Consider the following 24612-nt stretch of genomic DNA (forward strand, 5'->3'; position numbering starts at 1 on the left):
TATAATATATAATCGTTTATTTAATTAAGTTCGTTCTGTAATTGACTTCTGTCCCTTAAAAATCAATTTAAGAGATTATACGCGTTGTTATACTCGAAATAAAGTAACAGCGGTAAAAATGTAGTATCTGATGAATTTAAACGAATGCAAATAAGGGGTAAAAGTTCGAAGAAGAATCCCTGGAGTTAAGAAAAGCGTCTGGTACGATTGGATGAATTTTAAGAAAAATTTTCCTCGATTCTTGTACGCAGTTAGGAGAGAAAAATTCGATCGAAACTTTGTTTTTCATGGTTATTTTGAACTTGTCCGTTGGCCGGAAGTTTCCTTTTTTTCCTCAAGGCGGTTTATAAAATTCTCAACGTCGGCTTAAGTTCAACTAATGCATATTTAATATCCAGCCGTACTTCGTAACTTGGCCAACTTTAGGAAACTTAATTACGCTTGATCGCGACGATTTTCCTCTCTCTCTCTCTGCAAGTGACTTCTTTTTACTGTTTCACACGAATAATTTTCACCCGGAACAGCACGAAATTTATTGGCTTCGCTACGTGAAAAAAGGTCCAACCTTTTAATTAAAAAATATCGACTTTGAGTAACACGAAACTCTCTCTCGCTCTCGAATCGAACGTGATACAAGATCCAAATGAAACGAAATTAAATGATTTATTTACGTTACCGACATCGTGCGATCAATTTGAAAAAAGAGACGAACATAAAGAAGACAGAATGTTACAAATAATGCACTTTGTAACTTGGAAAAGTTATATGCAAAATTTTTAATTGAAAAATATGTATAGCTTTAAAGATTAAAACACGTTATTATACATTCTCGTAACTTTACCACTGCATATGCATTATTCTTCATAAAGCAACTCATAATTCATTCATAACACCGTAATGAACTAAAGACATTCTAGGTAATATGATACTTTCTCATACGTCTTATAGATCAAGCGCATAAATAAAGTGATAGATGATATGCTATTTTAGAATTAACGAATGGTATTTTGTGTAATAAAGTGAGGATAATAATATTACAAAATAGAAATGGACATAAAGGTATTCCATTTCACAAAGGATTTGATAGGAGTGGCAACAATGAAATTTCGAATTGAACAAAATTTATCGTTTTACTGTAAGCTTGAGATTGGTGCGACTATAAAGCAATCAGTTTAAAAAATTAAAAGAACAGAAATAAAAATTCTCATCGTGGATATCACCCGTGTTTAGCCTGTTAAATTTCTGTCAGATTAAGCTGCAAACCCTTGATTTCCTTCCGCTATATCGCACAATCTCATCTTGGCGCTACTTCCCCTTTCCCTAAATTACAACCCTCCCCTTACAAATAAGCTCATAAACAAGCAAAATTAAAGCTGCGAAAGAATCAAAACTTCATCTGTATTTGTATCTTTCCTTCTCGAATACCTTCATTTCCCGCAATACGATATCATTTCGCGTACACTCCCGGGGGGGAAAGTTCTCAAAATCCAGAATGGCCACGTCTTCGTGTGCATTTGCAGTTTTGTGTAATTAGAATTGCCGATTTTCGAGCAGTGAGGCGAGAGCCAGCTTCTCATTTCTTTGCCGGCTGTCTCGCGGGATCACCGAGCTGAAAGCAGATTCCGCGCGTCTCTTCTGCCCTCCCCTTTCAACCGCCCATTTTCCAACCCTCCGTTTCCCATCCAGTTTCAATTTACCGGATCCGCCAGGAGTCTGCCGATTCTTAGTGTTTTTTCGTGGAGAACGGCAAGAGCATTTCCCGAGAAATCGAATCGAGTCGCGGCGAAGAAAAATGGCCTCCGCGGCGAGTAGGAAAACCCTTTCTCGTTCTCGGGATGCGGCGGGTTGCTTCCTCGATCCTTCAAGAATTTAGTCTCTCCGTGGAAGATGGAGTTCTTCCGCCACTCGAAGACCCAATGCATTTCCGACCAAAACCTGAAATCTTCTGTCTGAGATAACGTTCGATGTATCATTCCGCTTCGTTAATAATTCTTGAAAATATTGGGGAAACGCTGGATTCTTGATGGATGGATAGACGGATGGATGAATGGATGGATGGATGGATGGATGAGTGGATGGATGGAAGATCATTCTGGTTCAATGTTTCTTGTTATCTAAATAGATCTATTTAGGTTGTTCTAAGTGTATGATTTGTGGACTATTTTTGTGCATTTACAATGCTTAGTGGAAGCATTTGCACATCACTACATTTATTATAGTATTGACATATTGATTAATTAGGTGTAAGTTTATTAAATTTCGTATCGTTTAGGAATACTCATAAAAGATATAACCTAGCAAACACGAAGATGGCACCTCGCTGGGGGTAGCCACCCACATGCTATATTTTTATTTTTATTTTTTTTTCCTAATCACTAAGATATAATACTTTACCAAATGTCCTTCTGGACAAATTGTAAAAAAACAAAATAAACTAGAGAAAAAGAAATTTAGGAATACTGTTGAAAATACATTTAAAATGTACTTTAACACTATAAGAAATATATCTTAAATAATTTCTAAAAAAAGTATATATTTAGTACTATAATATTGTGAAAATGAAATATTGAATCTGATAACAGAATCGTTTCGTTGGAAAATGAATTGGGGAAGTACGTATAGCCTGTATAGAAAATTTGGAGATGCAAGATGCACAGAAAGTACTGTTGATAGTAATTTCCAAGTATACTTGTATCTTTTTTTGTTGAAACTTAAACAATTTCTATAACATTTGTTTTATAACGTGGAATACATTTTACTTACATGTGCAACGAGCGTCTGTTTTTACAAACTTTTTATCTCAACGACACAATAATTTTGCACTTAGAAAACTTGCGGCTTAAGTAAAATTGTTTTGGAAAACTTAGATAAACTTAGACTTCCGCCATGTAGCTTGCTATCGATCCTATCTAAATATTAAGATAGTTAGAAGCTAGAGCAAAGAAAATACGAACAAGCTGTACATTCGAGAATTTTAGAAACTTCGATGTTATGAAACATACCACGCATCATGGAAAATTATTCTCAAGAGATCACTTAAAACCCGTAGAAATGTTATTTATGATTATTGTAGATCGGAACTCCAAAGACATATTGTCAACTTATTTGATTTTCATGAAAAAAGTATTACTCACGCGAATATTTCAGATTTCGTTGGAATTCAACAATACGCATTTCACTGCACTCCAAGTTCACAGAAACTTGTGTTCGATGAAACAACAAACATCGTGAAATTTAACTCTGTGCAAATTCAAAAAAGAATATTCACGCATACTATAAAATAGTATCTTTCGTACTTACAATTTGGAATATTGATCTACCATAGAAATTGTTTTTAACTATTTTTATCTTTATATTATACTATAATTTCTCATCATTGTGTTCGTTAACGCTTTAGGCAAGTGGAATCTTCGCAATGTACGTCAATACATCAATTTCATAGCAGAAGAAGAATAAGAAGAGAAAATATAGGAAAACACTGTGCTGTCAACGTGATATGACACGACGTGATGACGATCCTGTTCGATTTATCCTAAATCGACGCAATGGCGCTTAATTGGCCGGACCAAAAATTCCAGGGCTAAACGAAAATTCAGTTTAATTAATACGAATTAACGTGTAGCCAACGCACAACGACGATGAACGGTGAAATAGTTTCCGGTAAATTAATTCAAGCCAGTGTCGGGAATGTGTCCACCGCGCGTTTCACGGCGAGTCCCATTTTACTCCGCGATTCAACGTCAATTAAGTTTGGTTCTGCACGATTTTCGACGATCTGATTAGCGTACGTTGTAATATTCTGCATTTTTCACATGTTAATAACTATGAATATCTTGGAATGCTTGGATTTTGCATAGTTGGATCGAGCCAATGAACAAACCAAATATCAAAGGAGAATAATGTGATGTTTTTGATATATTTTTATTAATTCCCACATTCTAATGTCGTTTTATGGATAGTATTTTAATAGGACATAATTGAAAATGAAAAGCACTTGATAATAAGCAAATAACAACTAATTACCAAATCACATTTTTTCCAATCACTCTGTATTTTTCTTCTTTTTTTTTTTTTTTTTTTATGAGGTCTATTGGGTGTTTCCTTTTTAGTATTTAAGTCGTTGACTCTTATTATCAGCTGTTTCGCTTATAATGTCTAATAAATCTTGTATCTAATATTATAAAATTTCATCAACGAAAGTTAAGTTACCTTCTAGAATTCAGAAAACTTGAACGAGAGATACCCATACTAACAAAAAAAAGAAGAAAAATACAGAGTAATTGGAAAAAATGTGATTTGTTAATTAGTTGTTAAAATTTTCAAAAATAGAATTATCGTAAACTGAAATTTACAGTTCTACATCGGAAAATTTTTGCTATATTTGCAATTTATACAGTTTAATAAATATAGATAGTGCCTTCGCGTTCTACCATAGCTTAACCAATTCCAGTAATATTATACCGCTATACTACTAGTATAATGCCGATACGGATTCCCTTTTTAATTTCGAAGTAATAGAATATCATAGCGTGTTTGTGTGTGACGTTCACGCTTTCGACAGTTTATATTCCGGCGTCAAATTAATTATCTTGGTTTACTCGTTTTGTACTCGATAGTAATGCCATGGTTTAATTCGTTCGCTTTAAATGGAAATCCAATTGATCGTTTTTGTGCTTGCCCTCCCCGCTATTCTACACGTTGCAATCATTTCTTTTTTCGATTATCCTAAAATTTGTTCGGTGTTCAATTAATATCCTCGAAATGTTTTACTCGTTGTACTTTGCTAGAAAGACGTTTATTGCAACTGAATAAATATAATCGAAGATTACTGGGCAAATATGATAAGCTCGTTTTTCTTGATTTTCCGGTCTTAATATCGTTTTATAATTTGTTAATAATAAAATAATAACAAACAACTACATTAACTAATTAACAAGAACATATAGAGGAAAATTAGTTCGATAATAATGTAAACTTTCTACTTAGAAAGTTCTCTTCGCTACTAGATGATAGGACGGTTGTCTCGTGCCGGAAAATTGCTGTCGTCTTATGTATATCAAAGAGGAAGGATAGACAGAGAGAGATAAAGAAGGGATAGAGACAGAGAATAGGAAGAGAAAGCGAAAATTTAGAAAGTTTGTAACTGGGTCTGCTTGGGTCTAGTCGCCAAATGTGTAATAACAAAGGTAACTAGACACGAGCGAACCTTTGGAAAAAAATCAAAGAAAGGATAGGAAGTATTTAGAAAAGAAAAGAAAAGAGAAGTTAGGAAGTGTTTTCTATTTTTTAACAAGGACATAGTAACAAGATAAAATGAAGATAACGTGGTACAAAGCTGCATACCTTTAAAAATAGCTGCAAAATTAACGAAGTTTTATAAAAGTCAAAGATATGATTATTGAGACAAATACTATTTAAATATCTTTAATAATGATATATTATGACGAATAATATTTTTAAAATTATGAAAAGGATACAAAAAATTTTAATAATATGAGATTGATCAACCACATAGTGAATTTTTAAACTGTTTTGCTGTAAAAAAATCACTGTAAACTCAACTTTAACAAAACACAACTAAGGCCTTTACACAATTTCCACGCACGTCGGGAGGGTGAAAGAAGACCCTGAAAGGAAACAAAGGACAAAGAAGCAAGTACATTTGCATCGCGATCATAAAGAGGTCAGATTGAAGCCAGGCAGCTCACGGAACAGGCAAAACCGGCGAGGTTAAAGATGACTTCAAAGGCGAACAAATTGGAGAAAGCTTGGGAAAGAGAGAAGATACCAGAAAATTAGAGAGAAAGATACAAAGGAGGGGAAAAGGTTGAAGAGAGTGGTTTAGAGAAACGAAAAGGAAGAGAGTAGGTCAAATGCATGCAGGGATGAAAAGGAAAAGGGAGGCAAAGGGGCGAGAAGCACGGAAAGAAATCAAAGGGATAAGGAGGAAGAACAAAGGTAGGGAACGAGATCAGGAAGCGAAGGTAACTATTTGACCGTGCAAACGGTGGATAGAATTCGATATATATTGGAATGAGAAAAGGGTATCGGGTTAAAGGCAATGGGATCAGTTCGATTGCATTGTATCCAGACGGTCGAGTCAGATGCACTTATTGTCTGTCGTGAACACGTTCTATTCGTGCTTCTCTCTGCCTCACGTGCACGCGCGGTATCGTGTACACCTACGTATAAAAAGAATCGATCGAAAAATAAACAGATCGAACAAACAATAGGAAGTATGAATCGATTGAAAATATTATCGATTTTCCCGCGGCGATTTTACGATTGGTTTTTGATATATCTTGTATGTACATGTGTAGTCAATTTTTATCTTACATGGTCAAGTTTTTAGAATGTCTATAGACTGCGGATTTTTATGCATATATGGAAAGTTCGTTATTAGGACTAACTAACAATTAGAATGTAAAACCTCAGTGTGGAAATACCGAAGAAATGAAGAAGTATGTATATGGTAATATGTATACAATTACATTACACTATGTATAATATACAATATGTATATTAAAATATAATTATCTCTAATTCTCCTGTTATACTTATTTGAATGTATTTATAGACATTAAATGAAACAAATATTTAGAAATGTTTTGAAATATCTTAAAAAAATTGACATTATCTATGTCTTTAGAGATTATACTGAAATCAAAGAAGGTCTACATAGATATAAATATATCTTGGTATGATATTGGTCAAGACATTAAAACGTAAATTATTATTTACAGTTATAATGAGCATATTAAAATTTAAAACGTAATATCGATATATGATATATACTATGATATAAACCGGAATAAATACATTTTCCCAACTAAATATTCAACCGGATCGAATTCCAAATGACGAGCAAAAAGCAAGTTACGTATCTACAAGATTTGCACGACCAGGAACCCAATACATATAGAGAAACTTCATCCAGTTGAACTTTGCTAAACGACTTAGCAAATGTTCTCTGCTAACGGTGACACGAAATTATTTTCTGTTACAGTGGTCAAAGGTGCAGCTGGCGAAATTCTCGATTCTTGAGCACCAAATGGATCCGAGCAGCAACTTTAGCAGCTATCGCAGCACCCTGAAAGCAGCGATGTGGCGTAGCGCCGGCGCTACGGACGAACGACAGAGGATCGTCGTACCCTTCTTTAGTTTGCTGGTCAAGGATCTCTACTTCCTGAATGAGGGATGCAGCAACAAGTGAGTAAAAACCTAGGACTCTCGTATTGATTATTTAAAAGCACTCGAGGAAATTTCTGGTTTCATCAAAGTTTCAGAGATTCGTTCCGATTTCCGACCCTTAAGTAATTACGATTTCGATCTCGAAACAGAAACGACCAGCTTCGGTGCTGTCTATATGATAATTTAACAGGGTCAAAGACTTGCCAACGAAAATCATCAAACCTATAAACAATTGTATACATTTTATAAAGGCACCATCTCCAATTATAATACGCTTTCAATAGAAACAACAGAAGAGCAAGGAAAGATAGTAAACCTTTTGTAAATCAGGTAAAAAAAGGAATATTCAAACAAATCCACTTCAGAAAATGTCATTGAGCAATTAAGAGGTAGCAAAAGATCTTCATTACAAAGAATTAACGGTTCTAACGTCGCTCATAATTTCTTATAATTTAAAATATAATTATAATAATGTACAATTTAATATAAAATTATACAGAATTTAATACTCAATTTTAACATTGATTAAAATTATCAAAGTACAATCTGCGAATGCTTAATTGCAACTCAATTTTCGTTTAAAACCCATTCTTCTCCCTATGGCCCTTAAATTTCAGTTTCAATTATAATCACCTTTGATCAACGATTTTATAATTTCGCGTTTCCACCTAGGAATGTAAAAACTGTCCTGAAAATCGTACCAGGTGGAATATTTATAAGGTAATTTAAGTTGGCGATTGGCATGGGTGTTGAACGCAAGCTGAGCGTTGAAACGCGATCGCCGATTTCCTGTCGGGGGCCAATCCGAACTTTTTGCCGAGTTCTTTTCGTTTGAAGGTTCGATAATTTTGTTCCTGCGGAGGCGATACGTTGACAGGAAGCTCGTTTTCTCGCGAAGTGCCCGACCTTTCGGTTCTTTTTGTCGGCCGTATTTATCACGACGACGAATGTACCGTGCCATTTCCTTCGCTTTTCTCCGCGCGAGAAACGTCCCCTCCGTCTCCCGATGTCATCCCTTCTCCCAGCTGTACGTGTAAACTTATTAAACTTGTAATAGCAAAAGTTGTTTCCTCGTAGCTTGACTGGAAGTTGTTGAAAAGAAAACAGGAAGACTGAGGGAAAGAGGGATATGTACCAGAGAAAGGAACGGAACCCTTTCCTTTTCTCAGAGTCTGCTTTTCTATTACGAACTTATAAAATGACCTGCAAAGTGTGTGCAATTGTTTATCTATAATGATTTTTGTTAATAAGTGACGATATTTCTTAAAATGAGTTAATTCGAATATCCCACGTCCGTTTCTTTTTCATTTTCGTAGTTTCTATTGAAAGGGTGTCTTCATTGAAGTGTTGCATAAAATGTGTACAATGTATAACCAATATTTCGTAACACGTGTACGGTATAGGCAGATCTAAGCGACGAAAGAATATATTGAAGGAGAATGCTTATAATGTCTGACTAATTACTGTCTAGTACTACTTACAGATTTTGTTGTACGTAAAGTGTATACAATAGAGTAGTATTGTAATTTGTGGCATGTATTATTTTACTTTATTGACATGTTTATTTATTTTAAAATTGAACGTATGAATTTTCTGAATTCCTAAATTTTATTATAATTTAAAATACGTAACGCGAATTTTCTCTTTTAACCAAGTGAAAGAGGCAGGTATTTAGTAACCGATAAATACTTGTACTATTTGATTAAATGCTATGTAATGGTGTATTCAGCCGAACAATATTATCGTCAATATTTAACGTATGTCAGAGACCCCCTAAGCGTCAGACGATCAATATATATTGTCAATACAATATTGAGAACTTTACACATTGATAATGATATTGATCGTCTGAACGCTACTTAATACTACGATCAATCAAATTATGGAAACGAATAAAATAAACCAATACGATATACAGTCTCCAAATATTATATACAATATTTCAGAAGTTAATATTCTCTTCTTTTTTTTTAATAATCCGTTAAAATCGTTCATTTTCCATGCCATGTAAAAATTCTAATAATCTCAGTTCACGACGCTTTTTTTACACATTGATAATGATATTGATCATCTGAACGCTACTTAATACTACGATCAATCAAATTATGGAAACGAATAAAATAAACCAATACGATATACAGTCTCCAAATATTATATACAATATTTCAGAAGTTAATATTCTCTTCTTTTTTTTTAATAATCCGTTAAAATCGTTCATTTTCCATGCCATGTAAAGATTCTAATAATCTCGGTTCACGACGATCGTTTTATGGGTCAGCTCTGATTAATCATCACAATGATGGGCATCTGAGGTAGAACGTTTTTTCGTTCAAAAAGCTCATTACGCACACGATAGCAAGGTGAAATGAAACCGTCTCTCGAAAGCGGCCACTGCGTAGCCACAAGAAGTTTCATTAGAAAAACAATTTCTATTCGAGTAGAGTGGTTCCACTACTTGAGACGATATTTACTGAATACCCGCGTGTATAATTCTCCCAGATACGCGACTGCACAAAAGTTGGGATTTAATGAATTTTTCACTTATATGCAGATCAACTACATACTCTTATATATATGTAGGATTTTATATATTAAAATAGAATTTTTTGTAAGTTTAAAAGTAGAAATATCTCATATACATACATCTATACATGCACTTTCACCCAGAAGTATTCATCGAGCAGTATTCTTGCTGTCCTCTGTCGAATTAACTTTAAATAACTTAAGTCGTAACAATGTACTCATATAACTTATGACTCAGTACGATATTAGACAGTTATTTATCTGTATAACTTTAGCAAAAGAAAATAGTTTCCACAAATTTTTTCGCGTGTACATTGAATTAAAATTTTGCATGAATATAACGTTCTTATCAATTAATCATAATATCATCATTAATCATATCGACTAATCATCATAATTTGGAATGCGAATGGAAAAGTTTTAAAGCGGATAAACTCAAACTTTTGGCTAGTGGTGTACACGTATACATGCGCATGCCCATACAACGAATGTACATTAAAATCATAACGGCGTATATTATGCCCGGAATGGCGGACGCACGGTAGAAAATTCGCGGAAAATGCGAATTCGTGCAGACAGGCAACGTCTGAACAGTACGGCAACATTTCACTGAATTGCGCACAGCAGATCGTCGCACAGAGACACATCGCTGGTACAAATCGCTTCAAGACGTATGTATACAGGCTACAGATAAATGTCCACGTATTATGCATTTTGGCTCGATCACATAATACGTAGATCGAGAACTGTGGCTGATATTGGCTCAGAGAAATAACGAGACGCATTGTAATGGCTTCGAAACAGTGACACATGTGCGTGGTTATTCCAGCTTCCCTTCGATTTATGGACGATTGATTCGTATTTTATTTTGAAAGTCGTTTTATAAAAGAGACTAAAGCTTCTAACGTTACTATCGTGCATTCTGTGTGCTTTGGTGCACGAATATCGTGACAGTTTCTTTATATTAAACCATAAAGTTATAGGGATTGAAGTCAAAAATGGACTAATTTGATAGGTCGTTTTTCAATCAGAAAAATTTATTGCGTGAGATCTAGAATTAATAAATGGATAACTAATTTAATTAATTAATTAAAAACAGAGGCACAAAGTTTAGTATAAGAAAAGTGATTGTTGTATTATATTCTGTTTATTTCAATTCTATTATATTACCCTGATATTCTGGTCTCCATATTATTACGAATACGAAATGCTCTATTATATCTCGACCCAAAGTCATTCGAAAATTTTCTATCTAAAATCCATCCTCGTTGTCACGTTTCTATTGCAAACACGATCCATGTCTCAGTCATTAACGCGTTCACCCTTAATACGAAACGACTGTTCCGACAAACCGAATCGCGTTATAGTATCAATTTCCTTAGAAAGCGGCACAGCTCCCAATACGTTCGACGGAGTTTAATAAGGGAAAAGAGCCTCCTTCCCAGCAATTATCCTTCCTTGTCGTCCGTGAACCGAATCTGTAATAGAATTTCGATCCTACATAGGACGAGGAACGAGAAAAGGGTAGACGGAGGAAAGATAGGTTTCTCGAAGGCAACGGTGGATGGATATTGACCGATCGAGGCATCCACCGGGCGAAGACGAATGGCTGCGCGTATGTAAATGTCTGTTATGTGAACGTAACGCGAACGTCGTGCAGCCGGAAGCGGGCGCCGATGCTACGCGAATTCGCACACTTCCGACCCGCACGATAAATTGCCCAAGTTCGACTCGTAATTTCACCCACGCTTTCGCGCACATGTACGTGTCTTCGTGCGTTCCCTCGTTGTATCGTCACATGCGCCATGGTTCGTCACATACAATGTACAGTGGCTTACAAAAGTTATATTTATAGAGACGTTTCATGAATGTATTATGTGTGTTATACAAAACATTTTGAAATTTCATTAGCAGTATAACGAGACGTGACTCGTGATTACGTTGATAACATTTGAAATCAATCTAAAAATATGTATTATCGATTTGGATTAGGTTTGGGTTATCGAACAATTTTTCAAGAAGAGATTCATAAAGTTATAAATGACAAAAGTCTTCTCAAGTATTTCTCAACTTTCGTTGCAAATTTTTCGAGTAATCTAATAAAAGTTACGAGATATTTACTGGACTGTCGTCCAACTTATGAATGATGCTTCTTTAAACATTACGTTATTTGATAAAAATTCATAATAAAAATCCATATATACACATTTTCAAATTGGTTCCAAATTGGACGAATATAATCATGACAGTCGTATCTCGTTACAATGCGAATGAATTTTCAAAATGTTTTATATAACGACATATCTTCGTCGTCAAATATATACATAAATATTTTCCACAGTGAATGTTCATATATATTCCTGAACCATTACATATGCACACACTATATCTGCTAAGTAGGACGAATTATTTCCTTCTTCGATCGAACTCGTGAATCGGTAGATGGTTGATGAATTCTTAAAAGTTCTTTTGGAATTGGAAATTTGGTTGAGCAATAGCTGAGATTACGTGCATGTATTCGAAGATTTATATTGGACATGATTTGTGGATGAATAGCGTTTTTCGTTTAGTCCAGCTTCGCGAAATTCGTGAACGGAAAATATTACTCATTTTATGTCGATAGAAGATTTTGATAAAAAGTTTTGCTAATTTTTCTTTTAACTTTCTTTTAAAAAGTTTCTTTTCGTTGTGATCGTATTTTATTTCGTTCGAAGCTGTCTTACACGAGTTCTTTAAGATTCGTATTCGTATAATTAATACATTAAAATGGCTTTTATCGGTATTGTAATGATTTTGAAGTAGCAATTTTTCGTTATGATTCATCTTCGGCATGACATTCTCTCTCTTTTTTGCTCGCTTCCTCTTTTCCCTAAGAAAGATCTTAACAAGTTCCAAGATTGTTTGCACGTAAAATTACATTGCTTTCGAAGAGTACATAAAACTTGATGGGACTACTCGGAAACTTTTTGAGACTTCCTCGCGAACTGACCACTTTGAGCCCACTTCTTGAAATTACAAAATGGAGAAGCGTAGAAAGACCTTCTTCAAATGAACTTTCCTTTTACCGAATAAAATATTCAGTTTCGATATTACTTTCTTACAATAAGAGTACACGTATCGAACGGATTATTTTAGAGATTCGTTAAATAATTAAAACGATTTCAGATCCACGTGAAGCCGTGTACTTTCGTAATGTGTCGATCGACTTTCCATTATCCTTTTCTATCGTACTATTATTAAACAGGAGATAATTGGCTTTTCCCCATTTACTCAAACGAATTAAATATTTGAAAATATGTTTCAGAAGAATTACACAGATTCTAACAAATGATAATAATAAGAAATTAAAAATACAATTCTTAAAATTTAACAAAACTTCATCTTGATCATAAACTACGACGATTCTTGTAATGTAGTAACTTCTGTAATAAAATTGTCCGTTATATTCCTTCCCAATAATTTTCTCTGTTTTAACTTACTTCGTACCGTGCAATATGTATTAATTTCATAAAAAAATTAGCGGCTATCAAAATATTACAAAACACATCGTAATAAAATACGACACATGCGAAGATAAAATAAGAAATAGTAGCTTAAACGAGTTAAATATTTTTCCAAACTCGAATGTAAATTTATTAATGATAAAATACAAATGCGAATGAGCGAATCGAAATTGACTAAGTCTGAATTAATCAAAGCGTGCATCAAACCGAAGACTGATTGATGCGTCCTAAGCCTGAAATTTATGGAGCTAACCATTAACTTAACATATCAGCGTATCTCTCACACGGGCTAATGCGATCAGGATTATCCGAAATTAATTTAACAAAATAACAGGAGACCGTTATTCTGCGCAGGACGGCTGACACTGTATAAACACAAGCCAACGTACATTAAAGGATGTAACGTTGTTGTTGATATCGACCCACGATACTCTGAAGAGACCATTCTTGACCGATAGTGAAACATTCACAAAGCGTTTGATAGCAGCGAAACTTTTAATGATTACATGCGCAGATTGCTATTTAGATCCACGATACTGTGTTGAAAGTATTCTTAACCACTGGTAGAACATTGACGAGCTACTTTTCAATATCGATAAAATTTTTAATGATCATAAAGTAGATGAAATTTAATAAATTGGTTAAAAGCTTAAAAGGTTTATTATATCGAACCACGATACTCTGATGAAAGTATTCTTCATCGCTGGTAGAACATTGACAAGGTTTTAGACGTCAATGTCGACATCGATATTAACGATTATAAAGTAGATGTAATTAGATAAAGTTATCAAAAGCGTAGGAAAAAATTTTAACGAGTTTAAATTGACCTACGAGTTAAACATTTCTTAAAAATATAAATAATTTTCATTCATAAAATTATTGAAAGAATATTAAAAGATTTGTTGATTCTTTTTAATTTTTAAAAAACGAAGAACAACAATTTTAATCACAATATCTACCATTAAAATAAAATATAAGAACTGTTCAAGCTTTTGATCAAAGGATTCTTAATTCATGATTTAATATTTATATATATTGTATTTTTTTATATTTATTTATACATTAATCCTGTTGTAAAACTATCGTTTCAGATTACCAAATGGACACATTAATTTCGAAAAGTTCTGGCAACTGGCAAAACAGGTGACAGAATTCATTGCCTGGAAACAAGTTGCTTGTCCATTCGAGAAGAATCCGCGTGTCATTGCTTTCCTTCAGGCGAGCCCGGTGCTGACTGAAAATGGTAAAACTTTTTAACCTGTTTTTATTCGATTCGTAGATAAGAAGAGAATTAATGAATTGAAAATACAACAGAGAACAAAAGTAATTAAATGAAACGTGAAATTGCTTTTAAATTAGTTGGTGAAGAATAGAATAATATTTAAAAATAAGATGTTACTTTCGAGAACTCGTATAAAATAAAATTGCATTATTTCGCAGTAAAATTAGAACTAAATTACAAGAGATTACGTCAAACGAAATTATTCAGATGCTGTTACAATATTTCAGATTATTTCATTGCAAACTAAAATAACCTTTATTTTGTAATTAATAAAAAAAGCTATTTTTAGATATTAAAAAATATTTTATTCTTTCTAAACTTCGCCAGTATTTATTACTCTAATTTATTACTTTTGATAATGTAGCTTTAGCTCTGGCGTCTTTCGAGTGTGAACCACCAGACAACAATCCAGAGAAAGAACGTTACAAAGCATTGAAGTAAGTGATCTGAATCTACGTTTAATAAAAGTCTTTAAACTTTAAATTTTTATCTCATACTATGCATCTAATAAGAATTCAAAATAATAAAATTCAAAGTACTTCTTCTAATATTAAGTGAAATAAATAGATGAAATCTCTACTTATGTTCCATCTCTTTATTTATACTCATAAAGAAAAGAATTTGCATAAGCTTCATAACTTACAATTTACGATAAATTACAATTTACGTAATGATAATATTAACAAAATATAACGGAGGAATTTTATTCGTGTTTATTTATTTAATATTTTATTCGACACAAATTTGACATTTAATTAAAACACAGCTTTCGGTCGCACTAAATCACCTTCCTTTTCTTCAACTTCCTCTCGGCAGGTCTGAACTGAACGCTCAGTGAAAAAGAGCAATCATGCAACGCGTCGAATGGGAGCGATACTGAGATAGACGCACTCTTCTAAACTTCGTTCCAAACAATTAATCAGCCACGAATCTCTCTTACGAAAAGGGAAAACGAGCTTAAGCAAGTAACATCCAGCGAGAAAAGAGCGAAAAAGAGAGAAGAACATCGAAGTGGTGAACAAGAGACACCCGTACGATGACGAAACGTAAGAAAAAGAAGAAAATTCAAATTGCAGCGATTTGCTCGCGAACGACAAACGAAAAGAAGAAAAACAATGATTCATCGTAGTGATCTCGCGTCATTTAAGGACACCCCTTAGGTGTACTAAAACGATCAGTGCAATCGTCTCGACACTTTCTATAAAATGCTCTCAACTTCGAATTCCATTTCTCTTAATCATCAATTTATCAAATACTGTATTACATTTTTCAGTCGTATATTACGTAAAACAATATTATACGTATATTAATACGACTAAAATTTTATCGAAATGAAATCTTATCAGACCGAATCTTCGAATCGAATTTAGGCGATCGAAATAAATATTCGATCGTGTTTCATTCAATAATGTTGTTACATTATTATACATAAAGTAATGTACATCGAAGCAAAGAGCGCTCTTCAAAGAAAAAGACATCATAGGTAAAAACTACTCGAAGAAGCGACCCTAAGATTCCAAAGCTCGAATATAGGAAACAGAGATCGATTGCACCGATTGAAATCGTCTATCGATCAAGCGTACTTCAGTATACACTGAAAACGAAGCTGATCTGTTAGTACGAACATGAAAAAAAAAATTCATTGAACAGTATCGCGTAGCAGTAAGTATAGTTCCTAAGCCCGAGGCCAACCGAAGAATCGTTCCTCGATCGCGAAAATTTCATAATTGTGGCGCAGCCTCGTGAATATTCATTTTCGAGGAATCGTTTCGTACATTTTGGCCGACCCTTTTTGTACATAGTCCTTTTGATATACGCTAACAAAACTCCTAGGTGTGGAACAGAGGATAATGGAAAAATGATAAAAAAGAAGAAAATAGGTTCGTTCCTGTAGAGTAAGCTCGAACGTTGTCGTTTTTAAGGTTCTAGGTTACACGTTAGTAACAGACGACGGTCGTCGTGCACGTACTTAACGAACGAGAAAGACGAAGAGAGGAAAGGGAAAGATAGAGAGGAGAAACGTTTGACAAGATCAGTAAGAGAGGACACGACCCGGTAGTAACGCGCGCGGCTTTATGCCGTTTGCAGCTTTTCAAAAAGCGTTTCCATTGTCCCAATGTTGACGATGTCGTTTGGGTTTTTTCGAGTGTTCACGCGGTGACGAGCGCGAGATTACAATTTCTCTCTTTTTTTTTTAAATACGTTCGCCTGTACTTTTTTCTCGAATAAAAAAATCCTCGTGTAAGAGTAAATCTTTTTTGGTCTCGGTGAACCGTTTCATTCGCGTCTATCTAATGGAGATATGTTCGTTGGAATTTTTATTTTACATACATATGTATATTACCGCTGAGAAGTATCCAGATACCTGTTTATTTTTAACAGAATATATTTTAATTAGAAAATTACGAATAAATCAATCGGCGATGCTTTTATGCTTTATAATTATTATAGGTACGTACAATATGCTGCGTATTAGCATAGTGCTGTAAGTCAAAATTTTAACAATCACGTGTTTTAGCTTTTAAATGTATTGTCTCTTTGGTTTGATAATTAATTAAGTTCCAGTTTTATTCTCTACCATGATATACTTTCATAATTTAATGAAATACAATCAAGCTTTTATAAACTAACAGTGAACTGACTTACATCGTTATGATCCTTGCTAATTGATTTTTGCAAATTGTTAAAATATATTACTGCCATGCTTTCTAATAGATAATTTAGATTTATACTTTGGTGATTTCATAAAAGGTAACAAGTGCTGCTTCTAGTTACTAATATAATAATTCATCATTAATTTGTATACTTTGATTAAATTCATGCACTGTTACCACAAATCGATCAAAATGTCTGGATATTTATGCACGGTGATGTAAATATTAAACCGAAGCAATTTTGGAATATCGTTAAAAGCTTAACGATAAAAGTTTCATTTGGCTTGCGGTAATTTTAGCGGCGACGTTAACGCGTACGTCGTTTGATAGATTGATTTTTAGCTCGCTATGTATGCTGTAAGCGATACATTATAAAAAGTTAATCGAAAGTTCAGCGTATCGAGAAAATTTCACTCGAGAACTCACTTTTATTTGTATATGAAAATCAAAAGGGAAAAATATGGTAAATCTATTTCTATCAATTCTCCGTTAGATATTAGTAGCGAAAGTTAAAGTTTAACGACATGGAAAGTTTTCCCATGATGTTAAAAAAACTAAGTTTCCTCTTTCTATAAAACATTTTTTTCATGGTAGAAGAGCCGGAAACCTGTAAGAATTACCTCAAGGAATACTTTGCTAAGTGAAATAAGTTTTTTAAAAATATAATTTCGAAGCTGCTCTTCGAACTTGAACGGGTATTAAAACCGAGAAATATCACTTATCATGTTTTTCACCTATGGTGTCCATATATCTTCGTGTGCTTCTACAAGAAAAGTTCTTGTCCCTCTACCGAATATCAGTTGAAAAAGAAGAGAAAACATTTGAAACGCGCGCGTCACCGTTAAAATCTAACTTCGTATTTTTGAACAAGTTTTTCTTCCCGAACAAGTTTAAACAGAGTATGATCGATCTGTCCGAAATCGAGCCCAGTAATAAGGTAATGACTTTTTCTTTTCCTTTTATTTGTTCTCCGAATGAACTCGCGATACAAAAGGAAGAAACGCAGAGATAAATGGACGAACTGAGGGCGAAGGTGTTTTGAGAAAAATATAGGGACCAAGAGTTCGTTTTTTCAAGAAGGTAACCGAGAAATCGTGAATCGTAATCCAACGATCGCGATCTAAATGGAGGAAACGCAAAGGCAGACTGTCGAATTTTCCGCTCGCTAACTCGTAGCTTCGCGTACTGAGAGAAACACCTTTGCAGTCATTAGGCATTTAAGGATAATCTAGACGATTTGCGTCTAGTTATAATTACGAGCTGCGTACAACGTATCAAATAATTTGTTACTTTTATTTAAAATATCTGCAAGATATATGATGTATCTAATTATTCACTTGATTAATTATTTTCATCGTATGTAAAACACTGTTTCGCAGTTTAAAAACTATGAAAATACGCATTCACACGCGATAAAATGTATTTGTACATTGCTCTATTTTAATTTAATTATTTATACGAACGTATTGTACGTTTTCTTTTGCACTCCCTGCACGGCGAGTTCTTTAAGACAAGTTGAGCTTGTGTTTGAATAAACGAACTATTTCGTAGGAGTTTTAAATAACGTATTCGGTAAATGTGTACAAATCTTCTGTTATACGTTTGTAGTATTATTTTCGTGAGTTCGTTGTATAGATATTGGGTGAAAAGTATTTAAACGAATCAGAGGCAGCTCTTCTTGCCTTCAGCTTTTAGATTGTAGTCTAGTGTATCTCTTTTTTTACTGTTCCTGTGTTATTTATGCGATCGTATCACGAATGTAGAAGGAAAATTCTGTAAGTTCTAAAATTGAGGTTTTGAGAAAAATGCTTTCCTACTTTTCACGAGAAATATAAAAATTTCTCTTCTATTATTTCTCATTCTGGAAGAATAGGAAGATTACATTGAATTACAGATCGTTATATAATTTGAAACCATGACATTCTCTTTCAAAAATACGATTATCTTGTATATCCTATAATTTCAAAATGAATAACTTCAATTAAAAATAAACTTAACAGATTTTTCTTAGATACCCACGATGTTATACAATATGTAATATTTTATTATCGCAGAATATTTTTCTATACTTACCTAACGCACGATGTTTATCCGTTTATTTATAACGAAGTATCTTCAACGCTCTGTTTCGTGTCACAATAAACAGTAAACGTTTCTCGTAGGTGTTAGCATCTTCGATAAATGTATCTCGCTCGCCGTTCTCTCAGTACGAGAATCAGAAAAAGAGAAACAAACGTGTATCATATGCAACAGAGTAGCGTCGTATGTACGAGGACGAACCAGAGTCTACGCGAAGATCGCGTAATAAAGAAAGTATAATTCATTGATCGAGCCACCAAAATCGGGGATATATTATACGCCAGACTCCTTTCTTTGAAAATCCTTTGATAAAAATCATCATAGACGTATATTCCGAGGAATTCAAACGATATTACGACATTCGTTCTAGCGTAAGTTTTTAGTAACATTTGGATTATTTAATTTTGACGAAAATTAATGTACGTGTTGCGACGAAAGTGTTAGAAAATTAGAGTTATAAACATTTAAAGATATTTAAACGGTACTAGAACATTGTCTCGATTCTACATTTTCATTAACATTTGGATAATTTAATTTTGATGAAAATTATCGTGCGTGTTAATGAGGGTGTTAAAATGTTAAAAAATTACAAAATCGATGGTGGATGTAATGAAAAAATTCTAACTTCATATTTTGGTGGATTAATTCGATTATAGTATGTTGTATTAATTTATATAACACAGTTCATAAAACATTTAGTGCCCAGACATAAACCAAGCTCAATTTACCCTTGAATCTAATCTAGATGTAATTCAGTCCTAACTTACACCTACCATCCAACATAATCCAGTCCATCATTCGACTTAATCGAAATGTAATTTAGATAACGAATCGATTTGATCGTCCCCTTGATCTAGTTCAAATTGAACCTGTAGAACTATTAGGTGCCTGTGTAAATATCTATTTAATCTTATTTATACAATGGTCATATTAATATATATTTTAAATTGTGTAACACAATGTTATTTTTATCAGGAATACTACCGTAAATTTTATTCCATTTGTAAAAATTGTTACTATCTTTTAATATTAAAACGCTCGTATGAATCACTTATTTGACATGTAATAACCAGAAAAATAATAGACAAGTGTTTACTCAAATAATTTGTTAACGAAAGGACTAGATTACACCCATGTAAAATGTTAACTAGTTAAAGTTCTAAAGCAATGCAATACTTCCATAGCAACACGTACATTCGCTATCAGAATCCACCGTTCCATTCGTGAAGTATCACAACTCATTACAAAAGTCACAATTGACCTTTACAATCCTTCCGTCACTAAAATCACGTTCAAGTTTTACAAAATTTTCTTTATAAATACTTCACTACACCTGTAAATATTCACAACGATATCTCATCTTTTTCTCCATCGATTTTATAAAACTAACACAAAAGAAGCTCCATCTCAAAAAATATCGCTCAAATAAGTCAAGGAATGAGTCTGGCCATCCCGAGAACGTTCTCACGTTAGAATTGTAACGAACAGTCGACAATTACCCATGCACGTTTATCATAAACCATAACACGATTAATCTGTCGAACTTATCGTAAAGAGTAAATAGTTAACGAGTGTTATCCGTGTAAGCGCATCGCGTTGTCAATATTCTAAGAGAGGAATCTCTGTAATACTACACACCCATCCGAACGATCATTAACTTGCCAAGGTCCGTGATCCACGTCGGAGACGTTCACGTTCTCCCCGAACAAAATATTATAACTAAAAATTATATGCAATTCCCTTATACGAAAGTATATGCGATACCTTCTTATACAAGGTGATTTTTTCGTTAGTTGAAGAAAAATTCAAAGGCAGTAGCGTCGATCACATTGCGGATCGTACACTGTCGCGTTTTCATAGTATATGTATACTACATATATAAGTCGTTTGTACCCTAATCTAGGATCTATGGATCTTAGAAGGTCGATATTGGGTTCCAATCACGTACACTCAGTGTTAGGACACATTTTCTTCTCTTTTTCTCAAATTTTTTTAATCGTCTATCAAGACCACTTACTCTTGTGGGATTGCTTTTACATTACTTCAGGGTTAGTGGCTTTCAACTCCTTGTCTTTAATGAGCCAAAGGCTTAAGTCGTTACATGCATATAAAATACATACAAAATCTGATATCGCTGACATATATAAACACATATATTATATAAAAAAGGACATTTTATTTATAGTATCAATAATAAAATTGTAATCATCTTCAAACTGCTTAACGCTTTCAATGCTGCAGATTTCATCGGTGACACGCAGTGAAACTAATTGAAATATTTAAATTAAAGAAACAATTGAAATTAGGTGTGCTAAGTATTAACAGTATCCTATTACGGATGGCAATCTATGCACGTTATGACTTGACTAACTAAAAAATCACCCTGTATCTGATACGTATAATAAGAAGGTACCTTTTGCTTGTATCAAGGGAGAAATGTATGATGATCTCGTTTCGGCAGCCAGACGATTCTTTTTCGCAGCCGTCTCGACTGATTTCGCGTGGACTTAACTTTGATTTCACGACGGAGCGAATGGTCGTCGCGATATTTTCTAGCGATCGCTTTTTTCTACGATTTTTCTAGCACGAAAGTGACGAAGGGAAAGCGTGTTCGAAAGGACGACGAGGCGAATTTTCGACGACCAGAGCCAGGGAAATCGATCGAGCGTCGTGTGAAATCGATCTTCGAACGAGAGATTAAAGGGATAATTATAAAAAGGGTGGAGAGTATGAAACACGCTGGCACGCGTCTCTCTGCCCCGTTTTAATGAATCCGCAAGGACATTGAACTACGTAACGATTAACCCTAATAGTTGCGATTCTGTACATAAAAAGGAAAGTCGTGTATATATATATAATTATATGACACATAAACATATGCGTATATCTATGCGTTATCTAGGGTGTAAGGTTGGATAGGTCGTAACCGAATTTAATGGAGGAGCCACGGCGTGAAAAAAAAACGAAGGTATCACGTGAAATGTGGTTCCTTCGTGTTTTCTTCGATGCCGTCGTGCGTCGACATAGAGAATCGAGGCCTGTCGACCACGTTAATCGCCGATCGATCGATCCGAGATCGCCTAACGATACCTTCTAGTACACAAGAACTACATTCACCCTTGAATGATTGATTGATTGATTGATTGATTCGGAGAGAATACGAACACACTTGCTTACTGTCTAGTCACTAGATCGTTAGTCGGAGGTCCGTGGTCGTGTTCCCGTCGCGATTCGAAAACACGAGCACTTGTGTTGCAATGTTTTAATTAAGAATTCTTTTATGATATATTTATGATTCTTTGAGTTTAGAATTTAAAATTTATGTACAATTCTGTTTTTATTTTACCTCATTTTGGATTCCTTTTGTAGCCTCTTTGAGAACAATTTTTATGGATAGGCAGAGGAAAGACTTTTATTTAATATTCTGTTACATATTAATTGTAATATTGCAATTTAAATTAGAAGCATACAGTCATGTTAAAGCTTAATTAAAATTGTGTATTTTTGTTTCAAAGATTTGTGCAGTTCTGGGAGTAGCTTACTTGGATCAGTGTTTTTCAGTGTCAGGACTTTTTGTTACATCTTTTACATCGCAGAAATTTTTATTATTTTATTTTTCTTAATTAATTTTTCAAGTACATCATGCAGGATAAACGAAGTTGAGAAATGGTTGACTGTAAACCAAGATTAATTTAATAATCTTTTCATAAGTGAGCTATTTTATGGATTTATTGAATTATTTTATGAAAATTCTATCATTATAATTGGAATCTTTTAAGTATGATTCAAATACAATGTTCTTAAACATCTTACTACATTTATTTATTTGTTTTCACTTGTTATTAACTTTTAACAAAACAAATTTACATCGGAAATGTTGTTTTAATTTCCTTACATTAAGAAAATCTTTTTAGTGAATGATCTTTAAGTTGAAATAAGTGCCATGTTTTCTTATCGAGTCGGAACACGTATCGCGTTATGCCTAAATTAAGAGTATTCGAGTTAGAATTAACATTAAGTTTCGTGTTAAGCGTATTTTTGGTCGACATTCCCTTAATTATAAGGCGTTTATAATTGCACGATAAAGAGTTTTATGTAGGTCAGCGTGTTATTTCATTCGCCGATTTCGCTTGCGTGTAATTTTCTTTATTATATTTCCCCGTCGATTCCATCCAGAACAATCTCGTGACGATCGTTGTTCCTTTCCCAGTGAAGGGTCGAACATTTAAAAACTGAATCCTACTATAAAAAAAAAAAGAAACAGGAAAAGTAAAAAAAAAAAAAAAATTAAAGAAGATAGGAACAAAATCGATCGTTGCAGATTTTCATCGATCGAATTTAACGATGTTTTTTAGATTCGATATTAAAATGAGAAAATCCATGTAACTGGTTGAACAATCGACAGCTCGATTCTCCCTTTTTTTACCATTTACAATTCTATAGTCGAAAGTCTTTAAAATAAGAAACATACTTGTCAATATATTTAGGATATTCACTTTATACAACTGTTAGTTGGAAAGTAATCGAATTCGTAATGTATGGAGAAAATATGGAACGGTGCGTGACAATTTGTCTTTGTTATTTTTTTATCCATCAGTTGCCATTTCTTTCTATTTAAATCTATCTTACATTGACTATCTTTAAATTTTGTATTCCCAATAGAGAATATACAATTTTACATTATTTTCCAATTTCATTATACATTATTCATTAAAAATCATTGTTATAAAGTTCAGTACATATACCTAATGAAAGTGGAAAAAATATTCATCATCATTGTAAAATTTATAATAATCGTACAATGTTTCTTTCATTCTAGTATTTCATTATCCTGTGATTTCTCGATAATTATTATTTTTATCTAATTTTACAAAGACAAATATAGTATACAATGACAAGAAGCGAGAATAAATCCATACAACTGAATAACTGCCAATGTTGCAACAAAGTCAATAAAACAAGAATTTTTTACAGATGATCCAGCTGTCGATCGATCAGCCTGAGTAGATTACGTACAACGATTTCGTACTAATGTTACATAACTTTTTGCAAATCTCGTAACATAGATTACCGAAACCTTTATACCATTTTTCTTTCTTTCGTATTTGTCTCATCGTTTGTACATCGATTTTTATTATCCAAAATACGTGGAAAATTTTGGTTTCAGCGCTTTTCCTTTTCATCGAACCGAATATGTTGGGACTATTGTACATAAATAGGCTCAAACATGTAACAGCGACAAGACAACAATTACAATTATTGTAGAAACGATGATGTCTTACGAAATAAACTACAGATTAATGGACGTTTCTCCAACGAGTATTCTTCAAAGCACCATCGCACCAAAACTATGATAAATACAACATGAACATATTTAAAT

At 33.6% G+C, this 24612-nt stretch overlaps 1 protein-coding gene across 2 annotated transcripts in view; it reads left to right on the top strand.

Moving 5' to 3' along the window:
* Window positions 1-24537, top strand: part of LOC132909868 (uncharacterized) — a 679960-nt gene extending 655423 nt beyond the window's left edge. For both annotated transcript variants that reach the window (XM_060965019.1, XM_060965020.1), the window contains 4 exons: window positions 7007-7209; window positions 14309-14460; window positions 14864-14936; window positions 15316-24537. In XM_060965019.1, the coding sequence (XP_060821002.1) occupies window positions 7007-7209; window positions 14309-14460; window positions 14864-14936; window positions 15316-15337 (450 nt within the window). In that variant the 3' untranslated portion in view covers window positions 15338-24537. The remainder of the gene's footprint in view (window positions 1-7006; window positions 7210-14308; window positions 14461-14863; window positions 14937-15315) is intronic.
* Window positions 24538-24612: the final 75 nt, after the last annotated feature.

Source organism: Bombus pascuorum, chromosome 8 (assembly GCF_905332965.1).
Source record: "Bombus pascuorum chromosome 8, iyBomPasc1.1, whole genome shotgun sequence".
In the NCBI taxonomy this organism is placed as follows: domain Eukaryota; kingdom Metazoa; phylum Arthropoda; class Insecta; order Hymenoptera; family Apidae; genus Bombus; species Bombus pascuorum.